The 17,666-nt window shown below is 36.5% G+C and overlaps 1 protein-coding gene across 2 annotated transcripts in view; it reads left to right on the forward strand.

Moving 5' to 3' along the window:
- ITFG1 (integrin alpha FG-GAP repeat containing 1) overlaps nt 1–17,666 on the forward strand; it is a 90,130-nt gene that overhangs the window by 56,533 nt on the left and 15,931 nt on the right. For both annotated transcript variants that reach the window (XM_075714970.1, XM_075714971.1), the window contains 4 exons: nt 6,630–6,780; nt 7,277–7,385; nt 10,917–10,960; nt 12,937–13,015. In XM_075714970.1, coding sequence (XP_075571085.1) covers nt 6,630–6,780; nt 7,277–7,385; nt 10,917–10,960; nt 12,937–13,015 — 383 coding nt within the window. The remainder of the gene's footprint in view (nt 1–6,629; nt 6,781–7,276; nt 7,386–10,916; nt 10,961–12,936; nt 13,016–17,666) is intronic.

The raw sequence follows: 17,666 nt of genomic DNA on the forward strand, positions 1-17,666 counted from the left end.
CTTTGGTTTACTGTCCTTCCAGGTAAGTCAGGAAAAATTATTAACAGCTTCAAATATTCCCAGAACTGTCCTAAGTCTACACTGTTTCATCTCCTGCCATATCCCTTTGATTTTAAATAAAAGTGTGTAATACTCTGACAGCATAGAGACATTCCTTATTAACAACAACAACAAAAAAGGTATCTCGCTTGTGGTTTCAAGTGTGGTGGGGGTTTGAACCCCGAGACTCGATAAATTCCAACAGGTGAAGATGCTAAATTCGCAGTCGATTCTTACATATTTATCTGTCCATTATGAATTCTTCTGACTTGAGTCAAAACCTGCACATTAGAATTCCAGTCCACAGATTTTTCTTCAGGCTAGATACATATATGTATTTTTCTTCTCTCTAGCTATGACTGTATTAGAAATTGTGTATGTCTATATAGAATAATAATAGGTAAAGGGATTGTATCAGTAGTTATTCATTGGTTCATCTCTATGTGCTAGCTTATCTAAATGTATTCATTTTTTTCACATGCTGGTTTTTAAATTGACTCTGATAACAGTGAAGGTGTAAGTACTCTGAGTCTATAATCACCTATCTTTCTCCCACCTAATTAGATGAAACAAATGTTGCTTAGCAATTTGTTTCCAAATTAGGTGCTAATAATGGGCATCTTGCATTGCAAATATGTAATCTAAGGAAGCATTTTTTTTCAAAGATGCTTTTATTCAAAGGGAATGTTTTTCACCGGTAAAGTAGTAGTAAGGTTGGAAATAACAGTAACTCTCTGACGTTGGTGATAAGTAACAGTAAAGACTGAAACTTGGAGATAACAAACAACTGGATATGGACAGTTGAATGAAAAACTTTGGGTAGAATACACTTCTAGAAAGTTTTCCAGGTATTCATGCTCAGTTTTAAATTAATGTATGTGTATTAATCCTTTATATGGGTCTACTTGAAAGGACTCTTATTTGACCAAATTATCTCTTCCTAAATCATTGTTAGTTGTCACTTGTCAGAAGTAGGCTTGGATAAAGGACTTCTTTTAAATGTAGGATTGATGAGCACCCTTTAATTGAGCAAATTGAAAAAATAGAGGCAAATCCAATTATTCTGAATGTCTGGAGTAAGATATTAGTCATTTAGATGTCCCCTGTATAACTGTAAGTGAACTAGCCAAAAATTGACAGACTGAGAGATCTATGAAATTACGCAGTAAATATTTAATTCTAATTGCAAAGTAGCATGTTAAAACTGTGATAAGTCTTCAGTCTTTCTTTGGTATTAACCCTTGCTTATAGTAATTCAGCCTTATTAAATTTAACTTTGCTGCACAGATGACCTTCAGTCAGAAGGTTCCAAAGTGTAGACAACTCTATACTTTATTGAGCATCATTCATAAACTGTTTGGGATAAAGTTTTGCAGGTAGTACACAATTTAGGTGCCACCATGTATATGTTGGTGTGAATCCCTAAATGTTAGAAGTGCTGCAAGCAGCACGTTGAGGGTGATACGCTAGACTTAGTTCAGAGTTCTTTTGCTCTGCCTTTCTCAGTATTTAAGCTGAATTGTTCGATACTGACTGTTACACATTTGTGTACCATGTGAGCATTGATTTTAAGGTTTGTCCTGGTTTCGGCTGGGATAGAGTTAATTTTCTTCCTAGTAGCAGGCATAGTGCTGTGTTTTGGATTTAGTAGGAGAAGAATGCTGATAACACACTGATGTTTTTAGTTGTTGCTGAGCAGTGCTTATGCTAGTCAAGGACTTTTCAGCTTCCCATGCTCTGCCAGGCGCACAAGAAACTGGGAGGGGGCACAGCCAGGACAGCTGACCCAAACTGGCCAAAGGGCTATTCCATACCATACGACGTCATGCTCAGTATATAAACTGGGGGGGGTTGGCCGGGGAGCAGCGATCGCTGCTCAGGAACTGGCTGGGTATCGGTCGGCGGGTGGTGAGCAATTGCATTGTGCATCACTTGCTTTGTATATTGTTATTATTATTATCATTATTATATTGTTATCATTATCATTACTATTTTACTTTATTTCAATGATGAAACTGTTCTTATCTCAACCCAGGAGTGTTTCTCACTCTTACTCCTCCGATTCTCTCCCCCATCCCATCGGGGCAGGGGGAGTGAGCGAGCGGCTGCGTGGTGCTGAGCTGCTGGCTGGGGCTAAACCACGACAAGATTTTACCATTGTAGCAGTGTCTGTGTTTTCCCATAAGCTCTCAGGGACATTGTTTTGTCATTTTGAGGATGCTGATGATTTTCATTGTTACAGGGAGATTTTTTTCTGATGGCGCGAATCTTCGAAATTCAGTTCAAAATGATAGGAGGGTCATAAACTTGCTTTTGGTAATTGTACTATGTAGCAGAACTAAAACATGGAGGCAGATACTGTGATTCTAGTGATGCCTGTGTATTAAAGCCCTAAATAACATAAGGACTCAAACGGCAGCTCATAGGCCAAATTCAGCCCTCAGGAGCTCTTCCAAGAAAGAACTGAACAGCTGAGGAGGCAGCAGACAGCTGGTTTCTCCTCCCTCTGCAAACAGCAGGGCACTGCAGCTGTCCCTGCTGCTGCAGCCTTTCAAAAGAGGGGCCACCCGCTAAGACTTCCTCCTCCCATGCTGGGATGTATCCCGTGGGAGCTCCCATACCAGTACAGCCCTGGAAGCGGACTGGGACCGAGAAGGATCAAGAAAGATACAGCGTGGCTAACGATTACTAAGACATAGTTTCTGGTTTCCATTAGTGTTCATTATTACGTAATCAAAATCTAAAATCCTTTGTTAATGTTTTATTTCAGTGTTTATTTTTATCTTGCATTGAGTCAAGTCGGAATCGCTTAACTGTGCGTATGAAAAAAAAAATCTAAGTTGTGCACAAAGACAGCTAGTCGTAATGTGCAGCCTTCAGCGGAACTTGGAACCTAGCTCACCTTGAAAACTAGACAGAAGTTGAAAGCACTGAGGCTTTTTCTATACACGGATGTGAGGAAGGCTGCGAAGTACGTTGCCGGGGGGGGGGGTGCGGTGCAGCAAACCTAAAGACTGTCCCCCACCGCCAAATGAGCACTTTCTGTTTTTTCCTCTATTCAGAAGTTGTTATGTGAGTGCATTCGTTTGCTTTTTAGAGGTGGTTATTTTGAAATTCCTTCTAGGTGTTGTAGATAATTCCTACGCATTCATAATAAAACCCTAATCTAGTATATTATCAAGAGATAATGGGCTGAAAATACTCGAGGAAAAGGAAAGTCGTGTTCACTCTGTCAAGAAAGGAGGAAATATTTGCACATAAGTAAATGTATCAGAAATTAATATTCTCAGCAGAAACTACTAATATTTCAAGAATGTATTTTAGCTGGCTAGTGCTGTTCAAATACTAGTGGCAGGAGATATAATTGAAAATTTTGGCCAGAAATGTGAGGAAAGTTACGAATAAAATTGAATAATTTTGGAGATAAAGGTGAGTTTATAACTCAGTTCCTTACTATAAATACCACCCATTTTTTAAAAAGGAATAAACCAAGATGGTATAGAAGACACCAGAGTGATATTTTCAAGTTAAAGCATTTGTTTAGAAGCTACGTATCTAATATGTTGTTAACTCTTCTCATTGTGCTTTTCAAAGAGGCTTTTAGAGGAAATAAGAGGAATTTGATGCTGGTATGGAAGTCAAAATAATTTGAAGACATCAATAAAATAAATGCCAAAGAATTGCCTTGGGAATTGACAGGAAAGAAGACTCAGCTATAATTATAAAGCTAATAATAGCTAGCTTGTAAATGGGGGGGCGGGGGGAGGAGGGGAGGAAAGGAATCTATATGCTTCCAGAGAAGTCATGCATTTATGTAATTTCCACTTTAAAAAATCCCCAAAACTTAAAAAAGTTTAATATTGTAGTTCACGTTTAAACCTTGTTTTATCCCATCTTTCTCACCAATAGTAATAGTTTTCATTAACTTTAGAATTTCATTATTTCTGTTTGTTACCCTGCAAGTTCTTAATTTTTTTATTGTAAGAAATAATACTGACTCTTTAACAAAAAAAAAAAAAAATTTCAACTGCACGTGACTCACAGTAGTGAATCTAAATTTATCTGTATGTACTTGTAGGTAGAGTTAACATTTGTTGTAGCTTAACATTTATATGCAACATCTTTGTGTTGTTAATTTTACTAGGCAAGCTTGTATTTGTGTTTCAAAAGGGACTGTATGGATACAAATCAGTAGTAGTATGCTCTGAAATTTCCTGCTGCCTATTAAGATAAACATTAGTAGACCTTCAGCTATATTCTGATTAGGGATTCTCCAGACCTCTGCTGCTCTAGGGATGCTACATCTATGATTCCCGCACCCAGGATAGCTCTCCTATAGTGCACTTCTCGGTCTTCGGCATCTGTTTAGGATTTTTTTTCTTCCTGTTTTTCGTCTCGGGTTTCTCTTGTTGATACAGAAGAGCAAAGGAGAGCGGCATTTTCCTGCTTGGTGCCACTTTGATTAATATCTTCCTTTTTTCCTCACAGTACAGTTGGTGTTATGTTACAGTTTGTCCAGTTTGTGATGTTTTGAAAGTCATTAAATGCACACTATCAAGGAAAGGAAATAAAAAAGATTCCTGTAGTAAATGAACTTCTTGTGTCTATCCATTCACAAGGCTTATAGTTTAGACTTGAACAATACTCTGTACGTAGTGTGTAATGCAAGCTTGACAATCTTGTGTCTTTTAATAACTATCATCTAATAATTTCTGGCAATTTAAAAAATGTGACTTGAAATAAAACATCTTTGTAAAACTTCCTCCGAATTTAAAAAAAAAAAAGCGTATGTCAAGATGATGAAAAAGAGAAATTGAAACTATTTGCTTAGCTCAGGTTGTCACCTTACCTTATAGTTGGTTAATCTCGTATGATACTCATGTCATACATGAAATGAATGTGAGTACTTAACAATTTCAAGTTACGATGACCAGTTCTCAGATACAGGTAATACAGTGGCTTAAATATTGCAGATCACCTTATTTCATTTTGGCTGGACATTAATTCAATATACTCATGCTTCTAAGAGTGAAATAGTAAAAAGTGGGTTGTTCATATTAAGCTTCAATCAAATGCAGACATATGGCAGAAAAACAAAGGCCTAACGTGTATTTTTCACAGAAGCTCAAGAAATGTGATTATAAGGTTTTGAGGGAAGTGCTTAAGTATCCCATTTTAATTTTGACACACCTTACAGAGAACAAAATCCTATGTTTTTCCCATTGCAGGTTCTGAAATATTAACTTGGCAAGGGGCAAGGAAACTGATTTACTTTGGTGTCAGAAATGTTTTTTCTCGGGGTAAATGTTTTGCCCTTCTCTAACTCTTTCTGAAATGGATGGAGCAGAAATATGAATACTGTGGGATATGATTCTTATGAGGAGCAAATTGTCTGAAATATACCATAGAAACAAAGGAAAAAAAAAAACTTTCCAAAGGAGAAATGCTTGTGTGTGTGCATGTGTGTGACTGCATCCTGGAGGCACCGGATGCTGTTAAGATACAGAAAAACGCTTTGTTGTCACCCTCTGAAACGGCAGTATGTTCAAGGACATAACGAAGAAGTGGTTTTGATTATTGCCCTGGGCTCTGACATGCTTAGCTAGCTTTACAGAACATTGTCTGCTCCATCTCCTGGCTCTGCCTCCAGAAAGAGAGGAGGAAACTTCATCTCTTCCCATTGCCAAGGCAGTGAGGGATTCTGTTGGGCTCCTAGGATATAGTCCTGCCAAAGAATCAGACTCCCAGTTGGTAAAGTCTGAAGGCTTTCACTGTTCCAGTGAGAGTGGCAATGTTACAGCATCAGAGACAGCGTATGATGCCATTAGTCCTCAGCGTGCGCGTATGAACCTTGTGTCTTCCGCTGACCAATGAGCGTGTACTAGATAAATTCTTTAGAAGGGAGATTTTGCTATACCAGACCTGGTACTGGGGTTGGTTGGTTTGTTTCTTGTTTCAGTATTACAGCCTATCTTTCCGTCTGTGTTTGTTATATGCTAGGAAATGTCCAATTTGGTTTGTCTTGTCCTATTCTTACTGTGGTAGTAGGTTGGGTTGTGTGTGTTCTATTTTGTTTTGAAACAATGGGAAAATACCAATAGAGATTTGTTTAATCTTAAATTTGTTTAAAATACCATGCAATGTGTAAGAAAATTTATTCATGGAGCTGGGGTGGGAAGAGATTGTCATGAAATAATGAAAAAGCACTGACACTTTTTAAGTAGTGTTTAAGCTGAAGGACCATGGAGGCATTAGGGAAAATGGCAGATAAGTGCACTTGTACTTGTTTCAGAATAAAGTAAGAATATGTTTAGACTTTTGAGTGGGTGGCTAATGAAATGATTCCTGCTGATTTGGACGCATTTATTGAGTGTATTCATTGGTTTGTCAGGTGTGACATAATGGTTGTAATTCTGTCTGTAAAGTTAACATAAATGTTTATGACTTTAAAGTATGCAGTGGTTGCTAGCTTTGGGTTTTTTATACTTAACTTCAGCAGACTTAAATTATATAATTACAATATTCTGGTAATGTCTATTATTTAGACTGTTCATAGCAAATAAGTTGGTTTGTGTATATATGTTTTACAGCAATCAACAAGCATTTTTACTAGAAAATGTCCCATGCAATAATGTAAGCTGCAAGAGTGCACGTCGTATGTTTAAAGTTTTTTGGGAGCTCTCGGATCTAAACCAAATCAAGGATGCGGTGGTAGCAACGTTCTTTGACATATACGAAGATGTAAGTTCAACTCTTTACTGCAGCAAACAGCGTCTCTCTTTCTGTGTTGCTCTGTCCGTCTGCATGCCATTGGCAGACTGCTTTGCAGAATCACTGTCTTTACGGCACACGGCAGGCAGTGCCTTCAGCCGGGGAAATTGGCTCTTGAGATGCTCCCTGGAAGGGGAGCAGAGAGCAGCAGCCATCACTGTCGACCCTCCGTGTGCTCCATTTGAGCTGCCCTCTTCAGTGGCAAGAAAAGCCACGGACCAGATGCATTGTCCTGGTTAGCTGTGGATGGAGCGCTCTGGCCTAAATTGCCCTAGATTAGAAAGATTTGGAAGATATTAAGAAAGATTTGGAAGATATTAAGATTAGCAGCAAAGGCGTAAGCTTTGCTGCACATGCTCTCTTTTTTTTTTTTTTTTTCCCTTTGTATCTCTAAAGGAGTTTGTTTGCTAAATTTAGATGTTATCTAGAGTAAACCAGCATTCTAATGTAAACTTTTTTCCTCTAGGGAATCTTGGATATCATCGTGCTAAGCAAAGGCTACTCCAACAAGGACTTTGCTATCCATACATTAAAAAATAACTTTGAAGCAGATGCCTATTTTGTTAAAGTTATTGGTAAGTGATCACTGTATAATCAAGTCAACTTGAGAGGAATGTGAATATTTGAGCCTCTGATCATGATAACGTTATGGTAATGCTCTGTGTATGATAATTCTAGAAAAGAAAAAATGCAGCGTGGAAAATGTTAGGGATTGCAGAAATCTCTTGTTGCAGAATCTGAACTTTGATAAGTTGGTTTTGTTTAATTTCAAAGGTTTTTTTCTAGGTTTTATTCTAGTGTACTTACTAAAAATCAAAGTAGTTCTGCCCACTATTTTCAACACTTTAGCTGTTTTTAATATCAGTGTTGACCACAATGACCTTTATATAAGCGTTCATCATCTCCTGAGCGTGGGGTTTTTGGGTTGGCGGGTTTTTTTGTTTGGTTTTTTTGGTTTTTTTACAAGAATTCATATCTTATTTCACTCATTAATGAGAGGCAGGCTAAATCTTTCCTTTCATCCTGGACCTTTCCTCCTCTTCTGCATCCTAGCAAAATTATAAAGGCAGATATTAGGTCTTTAAAAATTCATTTCTCAGCTGGCTTCTTGAAGGAAAGAACAAGAGTTATCAAGTGTCTAAAAATATGATCTGCAGGGAAAGAGCATGTGGAAAAAAGTTATTCAGCCTGAAAGAGAAATGTAAGGAAGATCGATGCCTTCAACCCATAATGATGTGTAACAACGGCAGAAGAGTGTTCTGCGTGTCCATGCAGGATACAACATAAAGTGATATACTACAAAGAGTAAATAGTAAGAATACTTTCCTACATGATGGCTTGTGAAGTACTAACATAAATTCCTGGAGAAGCTGCAGAGTTACCAACATTAGAGGTGCTGGCAACTAGAAATTATGTAGTGTATTTAATTGTTTTTGAGGGAAAGGGTTCTACTAGCTGACCTTATGAGGCCCCTTCTGTGATTCTTTTGTATAATACCTTCACTTATCTCCTCACATAACATAATGTTGTCAATATAAAAATGGCATTAGATCTATACATATGTATCATTGAACTTAGATTTTTTTTAATGTGTGATGCTATTTAAAATTTGGAGGAAGATTAGCTCATAAATCACTAATTTGAGGAAAAATGTAGTTATGCTTGCACATATAAATAAGTATGCCATAGTGAGACAGAAAGGAACCAGAAGAAATTACAGCAGCATTGACTTGAAGGAACATGCTTTGTTTGTCCACAATGACTGCCTTTTTATCTTGCCCATTTTCAGAAACCTAGGCAAGAAACAATAGCCAAGTGCACTTGTTTTCATCTGTGCCTTGAGTGGTTGCAGTATTTTTCTTTCCAACAGCGACTTCTGTCTTTTTTGCTGTACCTGTGTCATATCAAGCCTACTTTACTGGAGTTCTTTTCTATATCGTCTGGACGTGATGCTGAATCTAGTGCAAAATGGGCTGGTTTTGTTTCAGTGATGACTGGCACGGTGTATATTTTGTTTATGCTGCATGATCTATTCCGGGAGCCAGTTTGTTTCCATGTGTGAGTCAGTTTGATGTTTCCAGCCTAAAAGCACTTGTGGCGCAAAACACATCTTGCCGTGAAAGCGTAGAATGGCAATGAATGTGGCAAGGGTGTGTGAATTAATTAGAGTCTTGGTTTAAAAGGCTAGAGTTAGATTATGATATTTGTAATTGAGAGTAATTACGTTTTGAAATTGTATGCCCTACCATGTTCTTCTAGAGTGCAAAGGTGTTGAGCTTTGTCTGTCTTCCTTGATTTTTTGAGAACGAGTGAAAAATGAGGCTGTACATGAGCTTGTTCCTTTAGCTTACAAAGCTAAACAGGAACAACTCGAGGTTCACCTTCAAAGATTGTATTTGCCTTCATGTTATTTAAATGCATCTAATCCTTCTAAAGCGCACATTCTGCACACCATAAGATAAGCAGAACTGCAGCTACTACTGGAGGCTGATGCATTTATTACTTTCTCCTTAGCCTGAGCTCTATTGTCATCGTAATAACCTATAATGATTTGTCATGTTGATGGAAGCCTTCTTTTAAATAATACTGTATATGGGTAGTGTAATTCACACGAGCATGCAGAAAATCCTCTAGAAGAATCTTACACTTCACAAAGCCATATTAGAATTATAATTGTGTGATATTTTAATGGGGAAGGGGGTAATTTGCAACGTGCTTTTTGATTCACTCTGTGTAAATCTCTCTTAAAAATGGGAGCAAGCCTTTTTTTAGCACCCTTTTAGGGTGTGAGTATTTTTGCATAGAAATCCCAGGAAATGGGAATTAATGAGTGGTCTAAAAATATTTTTACTGTGATACAGAGGAGAGTATTTCTAAGAAAAGATGCTTTGTGCGAGTTAGTGTATCAATAAATGCATCGTGTTCGCTTATTTGGCATATGGACAATGAGAACAGTTCTGATCATTATAACTGATGTCAAATGTACTTGGTCGGATTATTTGTTCCAGTAGTGAAATTGAACAGCAAATTGCAGTGTACCGTTTTGCATCAAAATGGGAAGAGTTGGTTCCACTTGCATACACATTTACGTATAACATACAAAATAAGCCTGTAGCTTAAAAAGTCTGTGTGTAGATACACGCGGCCTTCAAATGCTGCTTTGCCACACCTACATCTTATCTATCCAGGTATTTTTTTTTGACTGTATAAAAATAATAGATTTTTCTGTGTTTGGAAATTTCAACATTTTTAAATTGCAAGCAAAGGATGATAATTTGGGAATCATGACGGTTGGGAATCATGACATGTCCAAATGTTGCATCAGAATGACAGCTTAGATTATTTGCGTGTGTGTGTGTATGTTATGTTTGTTTTAAAGGCATTGTAGTCCTGATGTTCTAATACTTAGTGTGACAGGATATTCTAGCTTATAGAACAGATGGGTTTCATTGTCCATCATTTAGTTGATTATAAATGTGTAACAGCTATTTCTGTAATTTAACTGATTTTTGAAACTAATAAGTTTTAAACAAGTAATTGAACAACTGTCATAGGCTTTAGATATTAAGTAGCATTATACGCATCTGCTTATAATACTTCTGAATTCATAGAATAAATAGGTAATGGGATTGTTGTTTGTTACAGCTTTTGTGAATTGCTTTAAATCACGTTGTAAAACTAACCCTTGTAGAGAAGGAAAAGCCTTTACTTACCTTTTTACCTGTTTAAAACAGTAAAGCTGAATCTCTGCTAATATTTTTAAACGGTTAGAAATTAAGAATAATGAATAAAGTGTGCAGTCCACTATCTCAAAAATATTTTAATTTGGAATTTTTTTAACTGGCAACTCTCTCCTTTTGAAGCTGGTTAACCAATGAGGTATGATAAACCAGTGACTAGCTGCTTAATTTCTGCAAAGAAGTATCCTTCAGACAGACTAGGAATTGTTTTATACATTAACATAAGTCACATAGAAGACATCTATTTTCTTTATGTGTTTTAATGGATACTTGACACTACTACTATACTTTAACAGATTTCAGAGGTAGTGCTTGTAAGATGGCTTGCTAACATAAACACTACAAGCTCACTTCTTGTTTTTGCAGTTCTCAGTGGCCTCTGTTCTAATGACTGTCCTCGGAAAATAACAGTAAGTATAACTTTGCATTGCTATTTAGCTTCAGATAAGCTGAGGTCTAATTATACCAAGAACTCTCCACATATTAAGACAGTTACTGACTGGAAGAATGTGTAATCCAAATCACAACTGGCCAAGTTCTGCATATTTGAGACCCATAGCTTTCACCAGCTGCCTGCTCAGAGACGAAATCAATTGACTGATTCTGCAGTGGTGTTCCCAGCATCATGGGGGCTGGGATCTATCGGAAGCAAGAAAAACTTGTGTAATACAGCTGGATGCCCAAACTGTGTAGTGTGCCAAGTCTGGTTCTGGGCAGTCAGAAAGGCCAGGCAAAACTGATTATGGGACAGATTCAGCCATATAGCCGCTTCTGGGCTAAAATACAGTAAGTGGGTACAATGAAGGATAGAAGGGAAGGAAACATACTTGGTTCTGATGATTCTGCAGCCAGCTACACATATATGTGCTGATTTCTACTTGAGCTACTTTAATCATCTCCAGAGACCCTGCAAACTCACCCACCAAACTTTCAGTTAGCACATTGTTTAGCAGTGCTCACAGTGAAAGTTGGCCTAAAAGAGGAACTTAGAGGAATCAAAGCTAGCATTAGCACTCTAGCTCTGCAAAAATATGAAATTGAATTTTAATTTGAAAATACAAAAACTGCTTCAAATGGTACCAACTTTTTCTTCAAGCCTATTTTAAGACCTAGGTTTAATTTCTGATATAAAATAATAAGGGGGGTCGATAGTATTATTAGCTTAATTACAAAACTAAAGAGAGGGTTTAAAAAGCAAATCTTCACAACAGATGTTGGTGAACAACATTTCATTATCAAGATCATTGAAATACTGTTGTCTCAACTGTAGAAGTTCTCTGTCAGAAAGTAACATGAAGTTATGCCAGAATGCAGCTACTTGGTGAAAAGGAGAAAAAAAAAAAAATTTTCATCTTATTTATTCATCTTTCATAGATCTGCATTAACATCACCTTTGCAGTCTCCTTGCTCTTCATGCTATTAAATTATTATTTTTCAGGCTTTGGTCCCATCTCTCATCATTATCACTTATTCTTACGATTTAGAACTTAATATTTTTTGAGGCATGATGTGAAATGTGTCATCATCTCTTCTTTTATTGTTCTTTCTGTAATTCATTTGAAAGATCTTTACTGGATTTGATGCCCTAATATCAGCTTGAATTCAGCATTTAAAAAACCAAAAGAAAACATTCTTTAAAATCTATTCTTACAGTTGTCCCCCCACCATAGCAGATAATTATTCCCACTTCCTTCTTTCTTGGGTGCATTTGTTAGGTTCCTCACTCAGTAATCCACAATGCCCTTTGATTTTTTTTAATTTTATTTTATTTTTTTATTTAATTTGATTTTTTTAAAATTTTATTTTATTTTTTTATTTAATTTTTTTTCCCCCATAACTGTACTTTGATGCTTAAGTACATTTTCTCCCTCAAGAGAATTTGCTTAAAATGGATATTGGTATTCAACAAGTAACTATTCAACCACTTTCATAAATTAAACACTGCTAAATAATGATAACAAAATTTTGAATTCGTATAGTATTTTTCAATTCAGAAAGACCATCAAGATAGTGCATTCTTTCAGACAGTATCAAATGAGTTCTGCGTTTTCAAAACATGCAGTTATTTCTTTGAATTTTTAGGGGTTTTTATTTTACTTGTAACTTCCAAGGAAACATTAAACCTCTTGCCAGAGGGCTGCAATGTATTGCTTTCTTCATGAGAAACTAAATGTTACTTAGTCGACTGGATTAGCCTTATTTTGAAAATTAATTTCCACATGACGTTGTGACCAAAACAGTTGCAAGATTTCAAAATTATCCATATCAAAAGGAAATCATTAATCTGGAAATATTTTTTTTTTTCTTTGGTTTACTGTTTTATTACTATAGCTTTGTCTGTTCCTAAAACTTTGCCTACTTTTTTTTTTTTTTCACCCCCTTGTAGCCTTTTGGTGTTAATCAGCCTGGTCCTTACATCATGTACACTACTGTAGATGCAAATGGATACCTGAAAAATGGGTCAGGTAAGAAAACCTCATAACGAGAATTCACATGGCATGGTCGGTCTGTATATACTTCTGAGCAACCTAAAGCATTGGAAAGAAGTCTACAGAGTAAAATGGGACTGGTTTTGAATAGTGTCTTAGTTTACAAGGCCAGAAGCACCTAACCTTCTCTTCTTTCTTTACAGATTGCATATTTATTACAAACAGTGCAACTGCATTCTTTTTTCCTTTCTTCTGTCCCATGCAAATTGGGTTTGAACAGTTGGCTGTATCTTGCCCAATCTGAAAAATTGTTGGGTACGATATCATCAGTTTGTGAAATAGCATAAGCTTTTAATAATTTACTTTTTCTACCAGTTCCTTAGCAATTATGAGTAAGATACAACAGTGGCCTCAAAATACCTAAATAGAATCTTGTAGCCACATGAAAAATGATCAACATAATATTCAGTAAACACAGGATGTATTTTTCTGGAGTTGCTCACTACGTCTGGCAGGCTAACAGGCATCTATAAAATCATGAGTAGCATGAGGAAGATAGAGAGGGAATGGCTGCATTCTTTCACGTAATACAAGAACTACAAGGTGTCAAAGAATCGTTAGGTAACAGGGTCAAAATAAATGGAAAGCAGCAATGCTTCATGCAACTTGTAGCTTAACGAGAGGTTTAATCACATGAGATGTTGCAGACACCACAGTTTACATGAGTCCAAAAATAAAGCAGACAAAAAAAGAATAATCCATTAGGCCATGGTCCAAGCAGTGCCTAATGTTAGAAGAATATCCTGGGTTTTATGCTGCCTTCCTAGGTGCGTACTAGTGGCTCCTAGAAGACACAGGTGACTGTACTAGGTGGTCTATTAGTCTAATTTATGACTGTTAATCTTATGGCCATGACCTCATAATGGATGTACTATTTAGGAAAAAAATACCACACTTGCAAGCCAAAACAGGATCAGAGTATGCATGTCTGTAACGTGTGCCATTCTGACTCCTTCCCAATGGTGGCAGTTGTCTGCATCTGTCATTCAAGTCTTATTTCAAATTAAACTCAAATTTTTAAAAAAAGTTTCCCATAGTTCGCTGGGAAAACTGTATTCTGTATAACATTAATTTAAATAATAGCAGTAATTTAGGGGGAAAAATGCTGACATGTTAGTCCTAAATCAATGATAATGCTCTCACCTTGAATACTGTGCTCAGGACTGTTAATTCCACCCTAGAAAAAATAAACAGAAAGAAGATGTCCTGAAATACGAACCAAATAGCTGCAAAAACATCCTGATACTCTGTAGCACTTCTGTACTTGTGCGTGCTTAAATATGGGTTTAAAAGCTTCAAAGTACTAGCCTACATTTTAATCAAACTAATAATTAATGCTAACATGAAAATGCAGAGTATTTTTTCTAATCGTTGCACAAATTCATTTTAACAAACTAATTGTCCTGCCAGTTGTACACGCAGCTTCATCGCTCTGAAGGTTTTCTTCATAAGCTAAATTTAAAAAGAGCTTGCATATTTAGTTAGAAGCACTTAAAACCCAATGATGAGTTTAGAGATTTTTATTTACACTACACGTTGTTAGACTGTCCGACCCATGCACTTAGGCAGCCAGTTCTGGCTGGGTAACAACTGGCGTATCTCGTTATTGCCAATTACCAAGATGAAGGCTTGCAAGCTTTGTCAGAGCCAAGTCAGAGTACAGCCTATCTTGTTAACCATATCACAAAATACTGGAAAAGGCCTAGGTAGGATCTTTCTGCTTATCCCTCAAAAGTCTGGATTCCTGTGGATGGGAAACTTGCTTCAGTATGCGGTCTTTTTGGTTATTTGTGGTCCCTAATAACTTTTGAATCTACTAGCTTACTTAAGCCAGTTTTAACTGGAGCATACATGCCTCAAATAAAACTCTGCCAGTTCTGGCAAAAGCAGCACTTTGGTAGAAGATAAAATTCCACATAAGAAAAAGACTTCAGTTAGAGATAACAGTTATTTGGTCTGGTTTCGTCCTCAGGCTGGCCATGTGGTCAGCACGCGTGCAGTTGCAATTAGCCATAGCCTGAAATGTTCTTGCCCAAGCAGTAATGAAAGAGCACAGCAGAAGAAAGCTTAGTGTGCTGTGGAGGGTTTATGGGGAAATAGAAGATAAGGCGAAAAGATGTTGCAGGTTCCATCCAGGAAGTAGGGCTGCTTGCAAAGACATGCTGGATTCATATTCATACAAACACAGACATCCTTAGTTTCACAGTTTCTATCCCATTTTTTAAGGCATTTTGCCTCAGGACAGGTGTCTTGGAGATTCCTACTGTGTTGCCCGTATTACTTTAACCCACAGTAGGAGTGCCTTTTCTGTTCTGTTCTTATTGATGACTGGGTATCTTGGGGTTTTGTCCTTTTTTTGCTTCCATGTTGCATATTGGCTTTAGAGTTGAGTTTCTGATAGGATACCGGTAAGACACACACTGTTAAATACAAGCAATTTTGTTGTACCTACTCCTTTTTTAAAAGACATACGAGTACTTGTTTTTCAAAACAACAAAAGCATGGACAGTTTGGAATGCACTTCATATCTTAGTAAGGAGTACTAAGTCTTCTACTTTCACAGATTTGTGTAATAAAGATTGGAGTTCATTAATCTCTCCTTATGCTGTTAACTACTTGCAGTTGATCGTTGCCCCTCTGTACCCTTGGGGGTTATCTTGGAATACGGACCTATTGATAAAGCTTCTTCCTGAGAGCTGCTGTCAGAGTTACTGGAAATTACTGTAATTTCTACATTACAAAATTCCTTCCCAACCTGCCACTAGTAGTTGAGTGCGCTCATTGGGTGAGCATGCATCTAAATGAAGACATCAGTGGGTTTAAAGTAGTGTAATGTATTTATTCCTTCAGGCTCACTGGGACTTAATGCAGGTCTGCCTAAATTTGGTGCACCCATGTGAATATAGAGTAGCTTAATGAAAACACAGCTTCATAGTTCCTTTGGCCATGTGACTTGTGAATAGATACCTACACACAATCTTATCATTGGAGAATCAGGAGTACTGATAAATAACTCTGTTTGCCTAAGTAACAGAAAAGATGATTTTTGCCTAAGAAACGAAACACATTAGTAAAACCATCAAACTGACCCTTTTTTTCTTCTTTAGGAAAGTGCTATAAAATGGCTATAAATCAAAAAACAACGTAACCTTTGCTTAGATTAATTATACTCGGTTAGCTGCATTGTTCATGTAGTCAGAGAGGTTTTTAACTCTTGCTACTTACCTGTAATTACCACAATCTCAGACTTAGAAATCTGATGTTTTAAGGGAACTCATACAGCGCACTCTAAAAAATCATGTCTAACAGGTATTAGAATCTGTATTATAAGAGTCTTAAAAATATAAAATATCTGGTATATAAATAGCAACTGTAGAGGACTGAAACTTGGCATATCTGATATATTATATGCTGCTTTTTAAAATAGATTTGATTTTTATAAATTGACATCATTTTAATTGGAAGATGACAAAATAACGGATTTGTGGGATCTCAAGTGCAGAATATCTATTAAAAGGGTAATTCACAGCAGTATATACTGATTCTAAACCCCACTTTGAGGAAATACAAGTTTAGATGGGTTTGGTTTGTGTATGTTTGACCTGTTGGCACTTACTACTTAAGCAAGCTTATAAAATAACCCAGTGGCAAAAATAAAAGATGTTCTTCCAACTACAGACCTCTGTGTCATGGAAGAATGCACATAGCTTACAAATTCCTTATATCTGTGGGGAATAAAGCTAGCTTAGAATTTGGACCTATTTCATGTATCATCATATTAAATTTTTTTTTCCTGGTTTTCTCTTCCAAGAACAAAAACAAATACATTTTTCTTAAACATTATCTTTAGGGTTTGGTGAGTGTGGTGGTTGGGGGGGGCAGTGCTTTTAGAAATGCAATGTTTTTACAATTTACTCTAAGAAACAGCTATCAAATATGATTTAAGACTGCTATAGTACCATTCACCTTCACTGCTACCATATTTACAATAATAAAAACCTAACAGAGTCCAATCATGATGAATTTCCTTTTCTGTTTTGGCATTATGAAATAACAGTAATGAATTCCAAGTGCATTTATGACCCTAGGAGTATTGCTACAGGGAATTTTATAATACTGTCTTTGATCAGTTTCTCAACAGTAATATGTTAATAGATTTTTTTTTTTTCTGAGTCTGTATAATTCCTGCAAGAACTTTTCAAAGTCATGTATTTGGAAGCTATTACATTAAGTTTGTAGCTAAACTTTCTTCTTTGACAAGTCCTAGTCATAAAATTCAGTAAACATTCTAACTAGAATTACTGGCTTACAGGTTATTATCTTGAAAAACAGTCTGTTACATCAGTGTCGTATTCTATTTGACTATCAAGAAATACCTCAAGCAACACTTTTATATATGTGTACTGGTGGGCAATACCAAACCCAGATGGCATTTTTGGGGCATGTATAAACCTACAAAGCATCTTTTCCACATTAAGCTTTTAAAAGTAAGGCATCAATATACTATTTTAAAACTAATTTGCATCAACTTACTTGCGTTCCTTATATCATGGAACAATCTATATTTGAAGGTTTCAATTACATGAAAGCAATAATGAGAGAAGCTGATAGTTTGTAATCATATTTT

This window comes from Pelecanus crispus, chromosome 8 (assembly GCF_030463565.1).
Source record: "Pelecanus crispus isolate bPelCri1 chromosome 8, bPelCri1.pri, whole genome shotgun sequence".
NCBI classification, from domain to species: Eukaryota; Metazoa; Chordata; class Aves; order Pelecaniformes; family Pelecanidae; genus Pelecanus; species Pelecanus crispus.